Source organism: Schistocerca piceifrons, chromosome 2 (genome assembly GCF_021461385.2).
Source record: "Schistocerca piceifrons isolate TAMUIC-IGC-003096 chromosome 2, iqSchPice1.1, whole genome shotgun sequence".
NCBI lineage: Eukaryota > Metazoa > Arthropoda > Insecta > Orthoptera > Acrididae > Schistocerca > Schistocerca piceifrons.
In genome coordinates, this window is record NC_060139.1 from 203,206,946 (window position 1) to 203,224,091 (window position 17,146).

The 17,146-nt window shown below is 41.6% G+C and overlaps 1 protein-coding gene across 1 annotated transcript in view; it reads left to right on the forward strand.

Annotated features, from left to right (window-relative positions):
- LOC124774910 (adenylyl cyclase 78C-like) overlaps nt 1–17,146 on the forward strand; it is a 723,787-nt gene that overhangs the window by 336,797 nt on the left and 369,844 nt on the right. Inside the window, exon 5 of the mRNA XM_047249584.1 lies at nt 14,238–14,436. Within this exon, the coding sequence (XP_047105540.1) occupies nt 14,238–14,436 (199 nt within the window). The remainder of the gene's footprint in view (nt 1–14,237; nt 14,437–17,146) is intronic.

A 17,146-nucleotide genomic window follows, 5' to 3' on the forward strand; every position in this document is an offset into this window, starting at 1 on the left:
TCGAGCTCCGCGGGTATCTCAGAGTAGTGAGAGTGGACAGGGACTGTGGATAGTTGGCACTGGATGGGAATGTGAGCTGGTCGGGTAGCGTGCCGAGATACTCCATGCATTTGTTATAACCCCTGTGACCAGGTTGTGCAGTGTTTAACACAACTGCCTAGTCAGCAGGAAATCATGGATTCGGGCCCTGGTCCAGCACACATTTTCGTTCGTCACCGCTGTTTCTGCATAAAGTCCCGATTTATCATCAGTTTCTTCCCTTCCCTTTCCTTTCTCTCCCCTCTACCTTCAATGTACATAATGCCGAGTACTGTCCACAGCCAGCCGACACAGAGCTCCACTCTCCACACCTTCTACAACAATCACATGAAAAATCTGAAACTAATATAAGTTATCTCTATAGTGTCTGTAAGAATAGCAGAAATATCTTAATAATATTCATTAGGATGAGAGCTATGTTAATCATTCAGGAACAGTTGAAATTCTCCCGTTTGGGAAACAGCTGCACGCTAATAACATCATATCTCGAGAGCTACTGAACACAATGAAGTACTTCAGTTTATCTTTGATTTTTGAAATACATCTATCGAAATACATTCTCAGCAAAGCATCTTTTCAGTGTTCGGACAAGTTACGGGAATTCTGCCTTGAACATGGCAGGGTGTGTACTTGTCGATATATCGGCTGTTGTTGACGATTTCACCCTGTTGTATTCCTGTGCGTTATTATAACACTGTATAAGCTGGAGAAACTCAGCTCTCACCATGATTCCAGTATTTAATTTGCTATGGTTAAGCTTTGGGAACTCTGTTTCTCTTCATTTTTGTCACTATTCCACTGATAAGAAATATAAAGTCCTAAAGTCTCTATATCCCATAAAAGTCACATAGAAGTTCCTAAATTTTCAAATGCTACAGATCCCTAAAGCACTTTCAAGCATGTCAGATGTTCTTCATTCCAAATAAAGCCAGAGATACGTTTCTTCCTGAAATAGGCAAAGTTTACATATCTGTAAATGTTTCTTACTTCGGAAATGATAGGGACAAAGCCATTGCACATAGGAAGTGCCAACACTATAGGCGTCTACCGTGTCTGTGCAACTCCCTTTGGTGTTTTGGTGATGGGAGCAGTGCAGCCTACCAGCTGTCCAATGCCAGCCGGTTGAAAATAGGTTGCATACGAAAATTGATATCTCATCTAATGAATTTATTGCATTATTTGGATAACTTATTTTTTTATTAAAAATGAAAGATTTCATATTTATTTGGCTACTAGTTACTGCCCGCCATCCGTTTAGAGCACGTATTGGTCTCACCACGGACTTATAGAACTCAGCCACACACAACTGATATCATCAAAGTGTACGGGCCTGAAGATGTGTTGATGCAACGTCGAAAGTAGTAGCTAAATAAATATTAAATCTTAAGTACAGCTGGAAGAGTTTCATTTTTAATAAAAATATACCAGCTGATGTCGCACCATCATCCAATTTAAATATGGATGAACGAAGATATATTTTTCAAGTTGGCAGGCGAAGTTCAACAAAATGTGTTTTTATAGCTGCACTTTCTGGGTGATTCGGGTAAAGTGTAACCAGGGCCAGTATTGGAAAAAATGAATGTAGGAAAAACTCCGAAAAGAATCGCAAATCTCCCAGAACAGTCGAGTTTTAACAGCCTAGAAATGAACGAGGATGAGCCTTGTCTTCCAAGTTTCACAATTATTCTGCAGGCGCGTCAAAGGGACAGCTGAGTTAATTCTACTTCATTTTGTGCTGTCTTGCATGCTACTGAGTTTGAGAAGGTCCCATTTCTTGTGATTTGGATCTTTTCGACCACACACTAGTTGGGTCCACAGACGAAGTACAGAGGAACACACCTACAGTACAGTAAGGTCGTGTTCTTGAGATGACCACAAACAAACGATAAACTGCTGTAATGTTTAAGTCGCACAGCAGGAAGAGCAGGCGCCCCTGTAGAATTTGGGCAGGGAAACTCGTGCAGGTTTATTTTATACTGGAAACAATCGAAGTTATTTGCGCACCAGCGTGTTGGTATGAATTCTTTCTGTATATTAGTAATGACTGTATGAGGAACGGACAGTGATTAATTATTATGAATAAATCCAGCTACACTGCTATGTAAACTGTTCATATTTTATCTAATTGGCTATGACCCCATTTTGGCAAATTGTCATCGACAGATGCTATGTAACATCGTTGCTGTCATGTCCTGTCTGTTTTAGAATTATTACTTCCTCCCAGGTACAGTGGAGTTGTATATCCGACATACAAGGACCTTTCCGCTAGTTACGGTATGCTGTGCCAATCACACATCCTGCAATACACAAGGAACAGACGGCACGTGGTCAGAGGAATTTTTATTTTTCATCGAGCGTGGCAACGATCCATTTCCTGGCATACGTTCAGAGGACCTTCTTCCTCCCCAACCAGTCATGAATCCGTCTCTGCATTTTGTCGCTTTTATTAATGTTCACCCAGTATATTAACTTGTGATAATTGTTATTAATAATTCATCCCAATCCAAAAGCAATAGCAATGTGCGTAGCTACAACACTAGTAGCAAGGCTGATGCTCACTGTTGTTGTTGTGGTCTTCAGTCCTGAGACTGGTTTGATGCAGCTCTCCGTGCTACTCTATCCCGTGTAAGCTGCTTCATCTCCCAGTACCTACTGCAACCTACATCCTTCAGAATCTGCTTAGTGTATACATCTCTTGGTCTCCCTCTATGATTTTTACCCTCCACGCTGCCCTCCAATGCTAAATTTGGGATCCTTTGATGCCTCAGAACATGCCCTACCAACCGGTCCCTTCTTCTTGTCAAGTTGTGCCACAAACTCCTCTTCTCCCCAGTTCTATTCAATACCTCCTCATTAGTTATGTGATCTACCCATCTAATCTCCAGCATTCTTCTGTAGCACCACATTTCGAAAGCTTCTATTCTCTTCTTGTCCAAACTATTTATCATCCATGTTTCACTCCCATACATGGCTACACTCCATACAAATACTTTCAGAAACGACTTCCTGACACTTAAATCTATATCCGATGGTAACAAATTTCTCTTCTTCAGAAATGCTTTCCTTGCCATTGCCAGTCTACATTTTATATCTTCTCTACTTCGACCATCATTAGTTATTTTGCTCCCCAAATAGCAAAACTCCTTTATTACTTTAAGTGTCTCATTTCCTAATCTAATTCCCTCAGCATCACCCGACTTAATTCGATTACATTCCATTATCCTCGTTTTGCTTTTGTTGATGTTCATCTTATATCCTCCTTTTGCTACTCCGGGTTAAATCTAACTTTGGCACAGGAAGACGTGAATTAACCTGCCACAAAGATCTGTGATCATTTACTAAATAGCTATAAAAAGTCTGACAGATTGCCAACCGGCATTTAGAAAAAAAATTTAAAAAATTCTGAATGACAACTCTTTCTACTCAATAGATGAATTCTTAGATATAAATCAATATAAAAAAACAAACGATGAATTATGTCTTGTAAAGAGACCTTTTATTAAACTGACACATTCCACATCATTACGAAGTGTCGTATTCACAGTGCATGATCTATGAAAGAAATATTAATGCAATCTAATCTAACTGAACAGACAGAGTAAGAAGTAAAAGAAGATTTTAAAATGACCTGAGTTGCAAACGACAGAACAGTTCAAAACGGAGTTTCAGAATTTACTAAAATGAATAGTTTACGCTCAATGTGTAATACCTGTTTTACATTAGTGAGACACGGATATTTAATACGATATCCATTAATATATGAAGCTCGCTCAGTGAGGAATGAATAGTTGCTCAGGAGGCACAGTGATAGAATTGATTCAGGGAGGTGGAACGAGTAATTATGACTAATTAAGAGGAAATGGTGATGGACGGCAAGACGTAGACGGACTGATGGATTGTGGAGTATTTAAATGCTCTGCAGTAGTCCAAAGATATACAAACACCGAGACAACTTCTTGAAATTAGAAAAGATTTAAAAACTGCAGGGCAACTGAACATCGTTTTGCTGAAAAACAATCTGCAAAAGACATTTATCCAATAATGAATATCAAGTAGATAATGAAAATGATGATGATGATGATGAGGATGCTGATGATGAATAAACAGATTAGAGGTTTTGTTAACTTTGCCACTGCTGCCGTCGTTGACTTGACGTAAGATCATCGCCACTACTTTCGTGTTTCTGAAATGAAAATATTCACATTATGTTATGTGATTAAAATTTTTGTTGAGTAATTACAGTAATTTTGGGGAATTGTCATACTCAACATATATCCCGTGAAACGTATCGAAAATTCTTACTGTGTTACTCTTTGTGTGGCTTTAAAATTTTCTGTAGGTACATCATTATCAGCTACAGCCTTCACTTTCTTCATTCCTGTAGCGATTTCACACATCTTCTGTAATTACCTCCAGGATGGTATTATTTTCGATATTATAATATACGGATAAACCCACACAGGCCTCATGTGTCCAAAAGGAACATACAGATTTCAGTCATAAGAGAAGTATTTTTAACCCCTACAGGAAGAAAGATACATTTAAACATGTAACAGCCTCCCCTAGTTACAGCTCCTCCCCTCCCAACGTGCAGCGTAGTAATTAACATACGCGTAAACATAAAAATTTAGGATCATATGAAATGACGGTGACATTCAGCTTTTCTGGATACATCTGCGAAAAGAACAGAAAGATAAACTAGTGGATGAAAATATGTATCTCTCCCAATGGTTATCGTAAATAACATTTACGTACGATTTTACTGCTGTAAAACATATGATTCATTCATAATTACTTTAGTTCATTCCAGTTTTCCCACCTCTAGAAGTACAAGCGGTGATTTATATGCTTTTTTAGTACTTTCACAGACCGTCTGAGGTTTGAAAAGGTGGAAACACAATGTACAATATTTCACCGTGAAAATCGTATGCCACCGTGGTGTTGCAGTGGTGTGTTTGACTATTAACCAAGATGCATGGTGTTCAACTATAGCTACGTAGTTCATTTCATCTGTATAAGATGGAACAATATCAAATAAAAAAATTATAAGATTAAATGAACGAAAAATGCTCCTGTAGTAGCACAAAAAAGGCGAACATGTCTTTGGCAGAGATATGTATGCAAAAGAAGGGAACTAGCTTTACGACTTTGCTGGCAGATTCAAAGGCATTTAAATCGAAACATCTTGACATATTCGCGGTTTTTTATTTATCGGTATTAGTACTCATATAATGTACGAGGCCTGTTCAGAAAGTAAGCTCCGATTGATTGCCAAATTGAAACCACAGTGAACATCAGAAATGTTTTACTTGTAACAATTAGCTACACCTTTCAGCTACTTCTCTACGTAGTCGCCGTTCTGACTTAGACTTTTGTCATAGCGTTGTACCAACTTTTCAATAGCCTCATCATAGAAGGCAGCCGCCAGTGTTTTCCGCCAATTCTCCACGCTGGCCTACACCTCGTTGTCTGTGTCAAAATGTTGTCTTCAAAGACAGCGGTTCATGTGACCAGAGATGAAACTCAGGGGGAGACAATTGCGGACTGTATTGTGGGTAATCTCACATTTCCATTTGAAAACGATGCAGGAGCATCTTCATTGCCCCTGCAGAATGCGGCTGAGAATTGTCTTGAAGAAGAAACAGCACGACAGTTATGTAATGTTAGCTGCATAGCTTCAGGCGAAATTTCTCACCAGGCCCTCGTACTTGGTGGCAGACACTATTTTCTAGACATCTTTACGCACTCACTGCGAGCTCAGAAATGAGAAGAGCGACGTGATGCTAACTGGGGTTATACTAGAGACACTACCCAACACATCTGTGCAAAGCTTTATCGGATTTTCATAGTCGTTTCCATTTCGCGACCGATCGGAGCTTACTTTCTGAACGCCCCTCGTAATATAATGCATCATGTCAAGTAAAGTAACGTGGTACACGACGTCATGTGGTATAGCTTGAAATATGCCATCAGTCATCCAGCATGGCATCTGTAATGCCGTTCAATATGACACAACGTGTCATTGAAGTTTAGGATGCATGCATCCCCCCTCTGGGATACTTTCTGTTAAACTCAGATGCACCCCAATCGTCGGATACTGCCTCCTGTAGATGCATCCCACTCTCTAGAAGCACATAAATTAGGGTCTGTTAGCTCTTACAACGTTCACGAAACATGTAATAGAGGGTGGGTCTAAAAGAGCTCACTGTTCCAGGGAAGTAGGAATGATTGATAAAATATATCAAGATGTTTTGATTTAAATGTCTCTGAAGTGCCAAATAATTCGGTAAGATACCTCCCTTCTTTTACATCCTAACCATGTCCAGCACATATTTGCGTTTTTTGTGCTACAATAGGACCATCTTCCATTTTGGTTCCCAGCTTTACCATAATTTTGACATTAGGCCTCCTTAACCTGGCAACCGATATAGATTTCTGTTGACTTGAGCGACGACTGATCCGTTGCAAACATTTTTATTGTCTTTCGAACATATTTGTTACATCGTGGCAACGGATCAAGCTTTCACAAAGGACGACCGCTAACTACACGTATTTGTCTACTTTTTCTCAGATTTGAATATATCCGCAAAACTTAGTAATATAAAACATGAGAGCTTAAAGAAACATACAGAAAACGCGTCCTTGCACATAAATTCCGAATGGAGCAAGATTTTAGAAAGCGAATTTTCAGTTTTATATGATTCACTTTGAACTCTTTCCGCGCATTCAGTTCACATAAGAAATAACTTACGAACTCAAGAACGGATAAATGTTATCAGATAAGAAAAAATTTGAACTCTATCCATTTATCTCTCTTCGTTCGAAGCTTGAAATGATTCGTTCAAGTTTAAAGGATAGAAGTGGCGCAGTTCATAAACCTCCCAGAAAAACTTGTCTTTTGGGCGTAAAATCCAAACGAAGTAAGATTTTTTTCCATATTACACTATGTATGGTCCGATACACCAGTGGAGCATATTTGAACCATCAGTCTTGCTCCAGTCCGGAGTTATTTAAGCGTGACTGTTTCTGCGCGTAAAATCCGAGAGGTATATATACAAATGATTGCATTATCTGAGCATGAATTTCAGCACAATTAAAATATTTTTCGAAAGGAATTAATTGACTGACACAATTTTCTTGGGTACCAGTTCCGGCTCGTCGTTCATACCTTTCTTAATATACTGTAAACTAGCTACAGTAAGACAGATGTTCGAATGGCTATACAAAATGTCCGCCGGTCCGCGCTAAACCAAAAACTTTTTACTCCATGTTCCTAGCTCAAATAAAAACCGAGCTCCAAGACCCGCACCCCCAAAAACAGGACTCTGTACGCTGTTTTTTCAGACATTTGTTACATCGTTTCTTCGTTCTAACAATAGCTGAAGACAAGGACGATGCTCTCTAAACAGTAAGTAATACCTGCTGACGCAATTCGTGTTGAGCGGTCTTTTGATAATGGCATAAGAGCGGGAATTGTGATTTGGACTCAATACAAAAATCCAGTAATAAGCCAAACAGATCATCTTATCAATTCAGAACTACTGTAGGACTATGGATACAAGTAAGTAAAAATAGGGAAGTGAAACAGTTGGTTCAAATGGCTCTGAGCACTATGGGACTTAACATTTGAAGTCATCAGTGCCCTATAACTTACAACTACTTAAACCTAAGTAACCTAAGGACATCACACACATCAATGCCCAAGGCAGGATTCGAACCTACGACCGTAGCAGTCGCGCGGTTCCGGACTGAAGCGCCTAGAACCGCTCGGCCACCGCGGCCGGCAGAGAAACAGTTACCTATGGTTTTTCCTGCGTAGTATGGAGATCTTAGAAGTCAGTTGAACGGACCAGTGCGTCATAGAATCAAACGAAAGCTGACATGGCTTTGCTGCGGTGGGAATGCAAAACGGGCAACAGTCCTACTCAGCTAGGTTCTCGGCATGCGTGGCGTGCGACCGATTGTAGGCATGCGTTCGATATGGGTTGGCGCTATGCAAGCCGCAGCGGAGGATGTGTGCCAAAGTTACTACCACTGTACGGCATTGCTCGTTACGCATTGCTTCACTGTCCTAGAAACAGTTCTCACATTTTGTTTGGAATCCGTATTCACAGGAAGAAATATGTGCAACTTAAATATCTGACAGTGTTTGGCGCCGGTCGAAGTGGCCGTGCGGTTGAAGGCGCTGCAGTCTGGAACCGCAGGACCGCTACGGTCGCAGGTTCGAATCCTGCCTCGGGCATGGATGTTTGTGGTGTCCTTAGGTTAGTTAGGTTTAACTAGTTCTAAGTTCTAGGGGACTGGTGACCTCAGCAGTTGGGTCCCGTAGTGCTCAGAGCCATTTTGAACAGTGTTTGGCGGTAGGTAGACTAGAAAAGAGCCGTCCGTGCGCATTTTTATCTGTCCGCGCACGCACTGTAGTCAGTAGCCGGATTTGGTGAAGAACGAGCAATGCAGCAGCAGCAGCAGAAAAATCACGCAAAATCAAGAAATTTCTCAATGTAAAAGAAAAAGAAGGGAGTAAGTTTACGGTTTCTACTTCTATAGCTTGACTCTGTAAACCATTTATATGGTGGAGGGTACTTCTGGTACAATAATATCTTCCCTTCCTTGTTCCTTACGGAAAAAAATTATTGTCAATAAACCTTGATAAGAGCTGTACTTTGTCTGATTTACTCATTACAATCATTTCTCGAAACGAATGTGGGGAGAAGTAATTTGCTGCCCGGAACGCATGATTCTAGAATTTCGATATGAAACCCTTTTGTGACGTACAATGGCTCTGTCTGAGTGTCTGGCACTAGCAATTCGCCCAGTCGTTTCGGCGATTTTGTGGACTGTTTATTTGTGGACCTGTTGTTTGTTGTCGTATTGTTTCGGCATCGGACGCTTCGTCGACAGCAATTCCAGACGAACTTACTCCCGAAGAACATGTATCACTCTAATAACTTCCACAATCGTGTGCCTACGTCTCACGCGTCCCTTCAGTCTGTTATTGCCGCTCTTCAATACAACGCACTCGATAAACATACCATTGTGAAAAAGGATCTTCAAATTGAACAGTTATTGGTTAACACTGGGTTTATTACGCCGCATGGTTGTAATTAAAGCACAGCTACTGACAAAGGTCCAGTGTGGGCTGTGAGTAATGTATGGCAGTGAAACGTGATAGATATTCTAATGCTTTGATAGGGAGCCAGTCGTCACTGAAAAACGGAAAAAAGTTCTCATTTTGGCTACTAGGTGCAAATCTGGTGCGGTTACTGCAAGAAAGACGTATATAAATGTTTCTATACTTAATGGGTTAGGAATGGGACATGTGCAGAAAGGGTCAAACAACTGAGAAAAGCATAAAGCTGATTTCTTTATTAACCGCCGCTTACACAGTTTGTTCAGCATGAACACCGGAACGTTGACGAGATGCTGCAGCCGTAAAAAGGCGTAATTAACAATTGTTTGCAGCGGTTCCGATGGAAGCTGAGAAACGTCCTCCTTTCTACTGGTCTTCAGATCAGGTACAGACAGAACATGTCCCTGGTAAACGCGTTCCTTCAGATATCCCCAGAGCCGTAAGTCTCGTGTTGCAGGCCACGCATCTGGAAAATCCTCGGAGCCAAAAGTCACTTGTATTCAGATCACATGATCTTGCAGGTCATGCATCTGGAAAATCTCTGCAGAAGACACGTTCGTGGAAGGATGCATTAACCAGGTCGTTCATTGGGCGAACGACATGAGGTGTTACCTCATCTTGCTTGAAAACAGTGGTTACCACACAGTTGTGCTCTGCCAAAGGAGGAATCATATGTCCTTCATGCACAACACGTTGTTTACAGTGCCCAAATTCTGGAGTTCTGTTTGTTCACTGTACCTTGTAGAGTAAAATGTGCATCGTCACTCCACAGAACATGTCATCAACGTGCTGGAAACGGAAGAGCAAATTCAGAACGTTGTTGTGGAGCATGAGGTTTCAGTTGCTGCACCGTCTGGATCTTGTACGGGTAACAGTGTAATATAGACTGCCAAACTTTCCGTGCTGTCGACCATAGGATGAACAATTCTTGTACGCTGCACGAGGACTAGCGCTACCTGTGCAACAATGCAACAATGTAATTTCTACCAATCACATAAAAGAGTTTCACTAAGTGCGTACGGTCTCTCTTCTAGAGCCTTACTGTTCACTCACGTTATCAATTATCAAATGACAAGCTGTACGTTGCATGGGGGCTTAATTAAATATGATTGAAATATTTTTAGTAGCTGTCTGTCCGTTTACGCTGTGTCTCGTAATCGGTTGGCCCTGACTAGTATTATTACGCTATCTGACTGCAAAGAACAACAACAAATAATGAAATGAAAATTTTGGTTAACACAATTAATTAATTAAGTCCCCAGCAACTATAAAACCTACTAAACCAAAGCACAAGTGTAACTGTTCTGTATGTGGGAGTGTGACTCAACGTACACATCTGGCATGGTTCTTCTCCAACAAGACAAGAATTTTTAAATACCAATTATACTGACGTGATAAAAGAAAATTAGAAATACTATAATTGCTCAAGGAAAGTAGAATTACACTCTAATACAAGAACACACGCCAGATGCTTTGTTGACTGAACCTGTAATGACGCATTATTTAAAACATGGAATTAATGAAAAAACACGCAGTATTTTACCTTCATATATATTGACGAAAAGCACTCTGATCGTTACAGTATTTCCATTCGAACCATCTGCTGTCTATCCCATCAAACAACTGCATAAAACATGGAACAAGCACTCCTTACTACAACATCTCGACAAGCCTTGCCCACTAGCACATCTCAACACGAACTCTCTGCTACAACATCTCAGCACAAACTACCCCGAGTCCTCGACAGGCACTGACTACTACGAGTTCTTAACAGGCACTGTGGAGGCGGCTTAATAATACTCTTTGGCGCAATCTCTGGCGCAGTGGCTCAGTGTAGCCACCTTTCAATGTCATACCGTCAGACAAACAATGTACAGCGCGAGATTTTCACCTGGTGGCCAAAATTGGAACTATTTTTTTTTTTTAGAGTAAATCGGTTCCTCATCAACGTACTGGCGTATCTGACAAGTTTCGCTGCTGTACGATTGTTGGAGCCCACATTGGATCTCCGTGAGCACCTGCACTTTAATTATAACCATCCGGTATCTTGAGATCATGACAATGCCCCTAATTCGATCTAAAGTTTACTCGGAGTGCAAGCTTAAGCACGCTATTTACATTTGCACTTGAGGTAGCCACTGTCTTTTAAGACTGCGATCGGCAGCCATGAAGAAAAATATGTTTACTCTTATTGCACAATATCAGCCATAAAATAAGTACTTCTCGCCATTATTCGCGCCAAGGTGGCCGCACCCAGGCTCGAACTTGCTCCTCCATGAGCAGACCCCGCAGACCAACTACCTTCTACTTCCGCTTGTTTTGCCTCTCACAGACAAGGCCTATCGACCTGCTATAGCTTCATGCCATTTTGTAGTAGGTCGTCGAATGTCGCACTTTGCTTTGGGTTTGTATTATTAGAACATCTTGGGTCCAGAACATGTGGGTGAGGGTCAGATTAGATTTAAGATGGGGCGTTCGTGAACTAATAGGTCCAAAGGAACGGTTCATCCAGATGAACGGAACGAGCGAGGAACGAATTCTAAGGGACGGTCTTTCATAGTTCACTTCGGTCGCGGCTTTCTACTTATAGTTCCCGGGAACGAGAAACGGTCGGTCTCGTTCCCGCAACGGCACATCGGCCGGTCTCGTTCCGGCCTCGGTCCCGTTCCCAACTGTCTCGGTCTCGGTCTCGCTCGGCCAGACTGGTACTTCTTCGCGTGGCCACTCGTCGCAGTTCCACTGCCGACTGATCATGGTTAGTTCAGTATCGAGTTGTTATTCGTATTCGAATCCGCACGGCCATTCTAGATGTTTCAAACCTTTTTTGAACTCTGAACTTCTGGTTCTTTTCGTATTCTATTTAGCTTCCATGACCGGTAGTTAAACTGTGTTTTATAATTACGTAAATTTCATAAAAATTACGTGGTATTTAATACAGAAATCTTTTCAGGTAACAAAACGGCATATCAGCTTACTTCACTACTTCGATAAACAGCAGAAGAAATACCTGTAAAAAGGCAAGATTTTTTTGTTATTACACGTGCAAAGGAAGTCGGCACGGATCACACAAGTGGCCATTTTCCATCTTTTTTTGGTCCATGGTGAAAGAGCATGTTCATTGTTACGGAAGGCAGACCGACTATAATCGAATGAAACCCGCTCTCCATAATCGAGTGGCCTGGTGTCACATTTTGTAAAGAGACTATGATAACTTCTACAATATTATTTCAGTGGTACAGGGTGGCGGACGTAAAATTGGCCCCGAGTAGTAGACTACGCATTGTCGCCTACCAATCGTCATCTGTTGCTTCGAAGTTGTTGTTTGCATTAGTTTATTTGTTATTTCTCCAATGCCTAATTATTACATGTTTATCTATTCTGCTCGTAGCGGTCAACAAATCGTGAGTAATTGACGAGCAGTCTGTACTCGGGGCCGGTTTCTCGTGCACCACCTTATATTATTTCACTGCGATGAGGTACATAACGCTACAGTCGGCTAAATGAGCGGTTTTGCTGAATCACGGAAGTTACAATTGTGTGAGAATTATGTTATGAATAAAAACTCTTTACTCTATGGGGGAGGCAAGTGCTCCCTCTTGGCGCCTTCCATCTTCAATCACCTATGTTACTAATTTTCAGTTTTCATAAGAACCATATACCAAGTACAAATGAACAGTGAACTAGTAAAAATGAACGGCTCCCAAAAAAGAGCGATCATCAGTGAACTACCGGGTGATCGAAAAGTCAGTATAAATTTGAAAACTGAATAAATCGCGGAATAATGTAGATAGAGAGGTACAAATTGACACACATGCTTGGAATGACATGGGGTTTTATTAGAACCAAAAAAATACAAAAGTTCAAAAAATGTCCGACAGATGGCGATTCATCTGATCAGAAAAGCAATAATTAGCATAACAAAGTAAGACAAAGTAAAGATGACATTCATTACAGGAAATGCTCAATATGTCCACCATCATTCCTCAACAACAGCTATTGTCGAGGAATAATGTTGTTAACAGCACTGTAAAGCATGTCCGGAGTTATGATGAGACATTGCCGTCGGATGTTGTGTTTCAGCATCCCTAGAGATGTCGGTCGATCACGATACACTTGTGACTTCAGGTAACCTCAAAGCCAATAATCGCACGGACTGAGGTCTGGGGAACTGGGAGGCCAAGCATGACGAAAGTGGTGGCTGAGCACACGATCATTACCAAACGATGGGCGCAAGAGATCTTTCAAGCGTCTAGCAATGTGGAGTGGTTCTAATAAAACCCCATGTCATTCGAAGCATTTGTGTCAATTTTTACCTCTCTATCTACATTATTCCGTGGTTTACTAAGTTTTCAAATTTATACTGACTTTTTGATCACCCAGTAGTTCCCCAGGATGAACGAGTTTGCCCATCTCTAGATTCGATACACTGAATATTTATCCTTATACTCTGGTGATTGTTGAACATCTCCGTATCGCTCTCGAGGTTGCCACACGACGTTCTACGTTGAATCTTCTCTGTCTTATTACTGTAACCTGGTAAGTTTCTCAGACTGACGAGGAATACTTAAAAATCGGTCTTACAAGTGTTTTGTAAGCAATTTTTGTAAGCAGTTTTTGAACAGTGGTGCTGCTGACAAGATGCCTCTTGTGTATACTATTATTATATATATGTGTGACAATGCTGGCTCTGATTTTTTGTTTAGCATTTGACGATGCTACTGCGGCTCCAGTATATCAGGACATATTTTATTAAACAGATCTGAAGATGGTCATTGCTGACCGAAACCGGTAGTCGGACCAACAAGTTTGTGACCACAGACGTGAAATTAAAGAAATTTATTCTACATTTTCGGGTCACTGTTCCATTCGCGACCATGTCGTAGCTAGTGTTCCCTAATTCACTTCAAGCGAATTCCGGGATGGTTCTTTGAAAGGGTACGGCCGATTTCCTTCCCCAACCTTCCATAACCCGATGATCTCGCTGTTTGGTCCCCTACTCCGAAACTGACCAGCCAGCCAGCCACCGCATTTGAGACCAGAGGGTGAAAGCAGCGCGTTGTGGTTGCAGGTGGTGGACCTGCACTCGGTGCTGCTGCAGCTGTGCACGAATGCGATGCTGTACGTGGCGGTGAACTTCGCCGGCATGTACACCAAGTACCTGACGGACCGCGGCCAGCGCAAGGCCTTCCTGGAGACCCACCGCTCCATGGAGACGCGCTGCCGCACCCAGAAGGAGAACGACCGCCAGGAGAAGTTGCTGCTCTCCGGTGAGTACCGCACCTCTCACGTACGCAACCGCATGGATGGCGGTTATCGCCCAAACGAAGGGTTTTCGGTTATACCGGTTCTTTTCGTCTCCATTTTAAACTGCCTGTTAAAACCGCTCACAATACCTGTTGACTACCGCAGTGGAAACTGATATGTCTGCGTAAGCAGAAGAAACTAACGATCAAAGTCCGAAAGCAATTTATTGGACTGTTCAATTAACCAAACTCTCCAAGTATAACTCCAACACAAAACAGTGATCCGTCTTCGAATCACAACTACATACAAGAATAATGCAGAAAACAACTGAAATAATTTCCTACTAGTCTCCGCCAGAGACTTCTCCGATATACGGAGCCTGATCCAGAGATCAGCGAGAAGATCCAAGCCAGGCTGCCGGGGCGGCAGCTATCCACGTCTGCTGGCGGTCGGTGAACTGCACCCGAGCGCCGGCTTTTATAGCGCTTCGGCGGATGAGTACCTCAGAACTATTTTCCATCACGTGGTTTGACGTGTGAAAATAGTTCCGGGTTCTGCAGCAACCTCTTCCCTACGTTTATGTGGGCCGGTAGTGGCCCCTGGTGGCCGCTAGTGTCTCTGCTGTGGTGTTGGTGGTGTTGTGGCCGTTCATCAATATTGCCTGTCGGTTGTGTAGTGCTACGGTGTGCCTGCGAAGCGGGCAACCCGCAGCTGCAGGCTGTCAGTTTGGTTGCTGATACTCTAGGCGCCGTGATGTCTGGTGGAGAAGGCCACAGCAGAAACCGTGGTAGGTATTTAGAACAGAAATAACTGTCTCTACTGCACAAGACAGGTTTATCTCATCTTCACATATGATGCGTTTCGCCTGTTCTAGACATCACAGACAGTCTAGAAAAATTACAGAATGGTTGTTGTTGTTGTCATTTTCAGTCCAAAGGCTGGTTTGATGCAGCTCTCCGTGCTACTCTAACCTGTGCAAGCTCCTACATCTCCGTGTAACTACTGCAATCCACATTCCTCTGAATCTGCTAACTGTATTCATCTCCTGGTCTCCCTCTACAATTTTTACCCGACACACTTCCCTCCAGTACTAAATTGGTGATCCCTTGATGCCACAGAATGTGTCCTACCAATCGTTCCCTCTTCTTTTGGTCAGATTGTACCACAGATTTTTCTTCTCTCCAATTCTATTCACAACTCCTCATTAGTTACGTGATGTACTCATCTAATCTTCAGCACTCTTCTGTAGCACCACATTTCAAATGCTTCTATTGTCTTCTTATCTAAACTGTTTATTGTCCATGTTTCACTTCCATACATGGCTACACTCCATACAAATACTTTTCAGAAAGGACTTCCTGACACTTAAATCTATACTCGACGTTAACAAATTTTCCTTCTTCAGAAACACTTCTCTTGCCATAGCCAGTCTAAATTTATATCCTCCCTACTTGGACCATCATCACTTATTTTGCTTCCCAAATAACAAAACTCATTTTACTACTTTAAGTGTGCCAGTTCCTCATATAATTCCCTCAACATCACCTGATTTAATTCGACTACGTTCCATTACCCTCCTTTTGGTTTTGTTGATTTTCATCTTATATCCTTCTTTTAAGATACTGTCCATTCAATTCAACCGTTCTTCTAAGTCCTTACAGAATGGGATAAGTATAAAGTGCTAATTGCACCTTAACTGAGCTTACCGATAAAAAATCTTGCTATTCGTAACCAAGGCATCGCACGTAATTAAAGAGTCCCACAGAATTGGGAAGTAACAGTCAGAGAGCTGTAAAATTTTTCCTACTACCAACCAGGTCGTCAAACGTGATTAAGAGTCCTAAAGAACTGGGAGGTAACAGCCAGATAGCCATTGACCATGACTCATTACATCACCTTGAAGCATTACGAAAAAAGATAACGACAGTAACCAAAAGAAAACTACTAAAGCGTGCAAGGGGTACGTAACTTAGGCAAATAGGCATATACAGTGAGCAGAAAAAACTCACGAGTACAATGTTGAGCTTTTTATGCTCACTGAATGTGATTATTTGCGTAAGTTAGGTACCCCTTGCACGTTTTAGTAGTTTTCTATATGCTACTGTCGTTACCTTTTTTCGCGATGCTTCAAGGTGACCTAATGAGCCATTGACAGCAGCTTTCTGGCTTTTGCCTCCCACTTCTATGGGAAGTGGTTACGATTAGCAAGAATTTTTATCGGCAAGCTCATTAAAGATGCAATATTTTATGAGCTGAAATTTATAACCGTCACCACTTCCTGAAACACAAATGTGACCCTGTGTTCCATAGTCCAGTCGGGATACGTCTTCCTCTTGTTATTTTTAATTTATACATTTATTATTGCCTTTAATAGCAGTTTAAAACTTATACAAGTTCGTAATTCCCCCAGACTGTTTTGTGATGTCTAGAACAGGCGAAACGTGTCACATGTGAAAATTACAATAAATCTGTCTTGTGCAACAAAGACCGTTTTCTGTTTTCACAAGATAATCTGTTTTCGAAAAAAACAATTTTCGATTTTTTATTTGCTATTATTTCCCATTCCAGACGTAGATTTCGATCAAATATTGAAAAATTGTAATGAAGGTGAAAGAGTAGTACATCTCGATCGATATGGGATTGAAGCTGTGGCATTGTCTTCAGCAAAGATGACGAAGGTTAAGAAGATGGTCACTGGGACGGCGACAGCAAGTCACAAATTGATGACTTCGC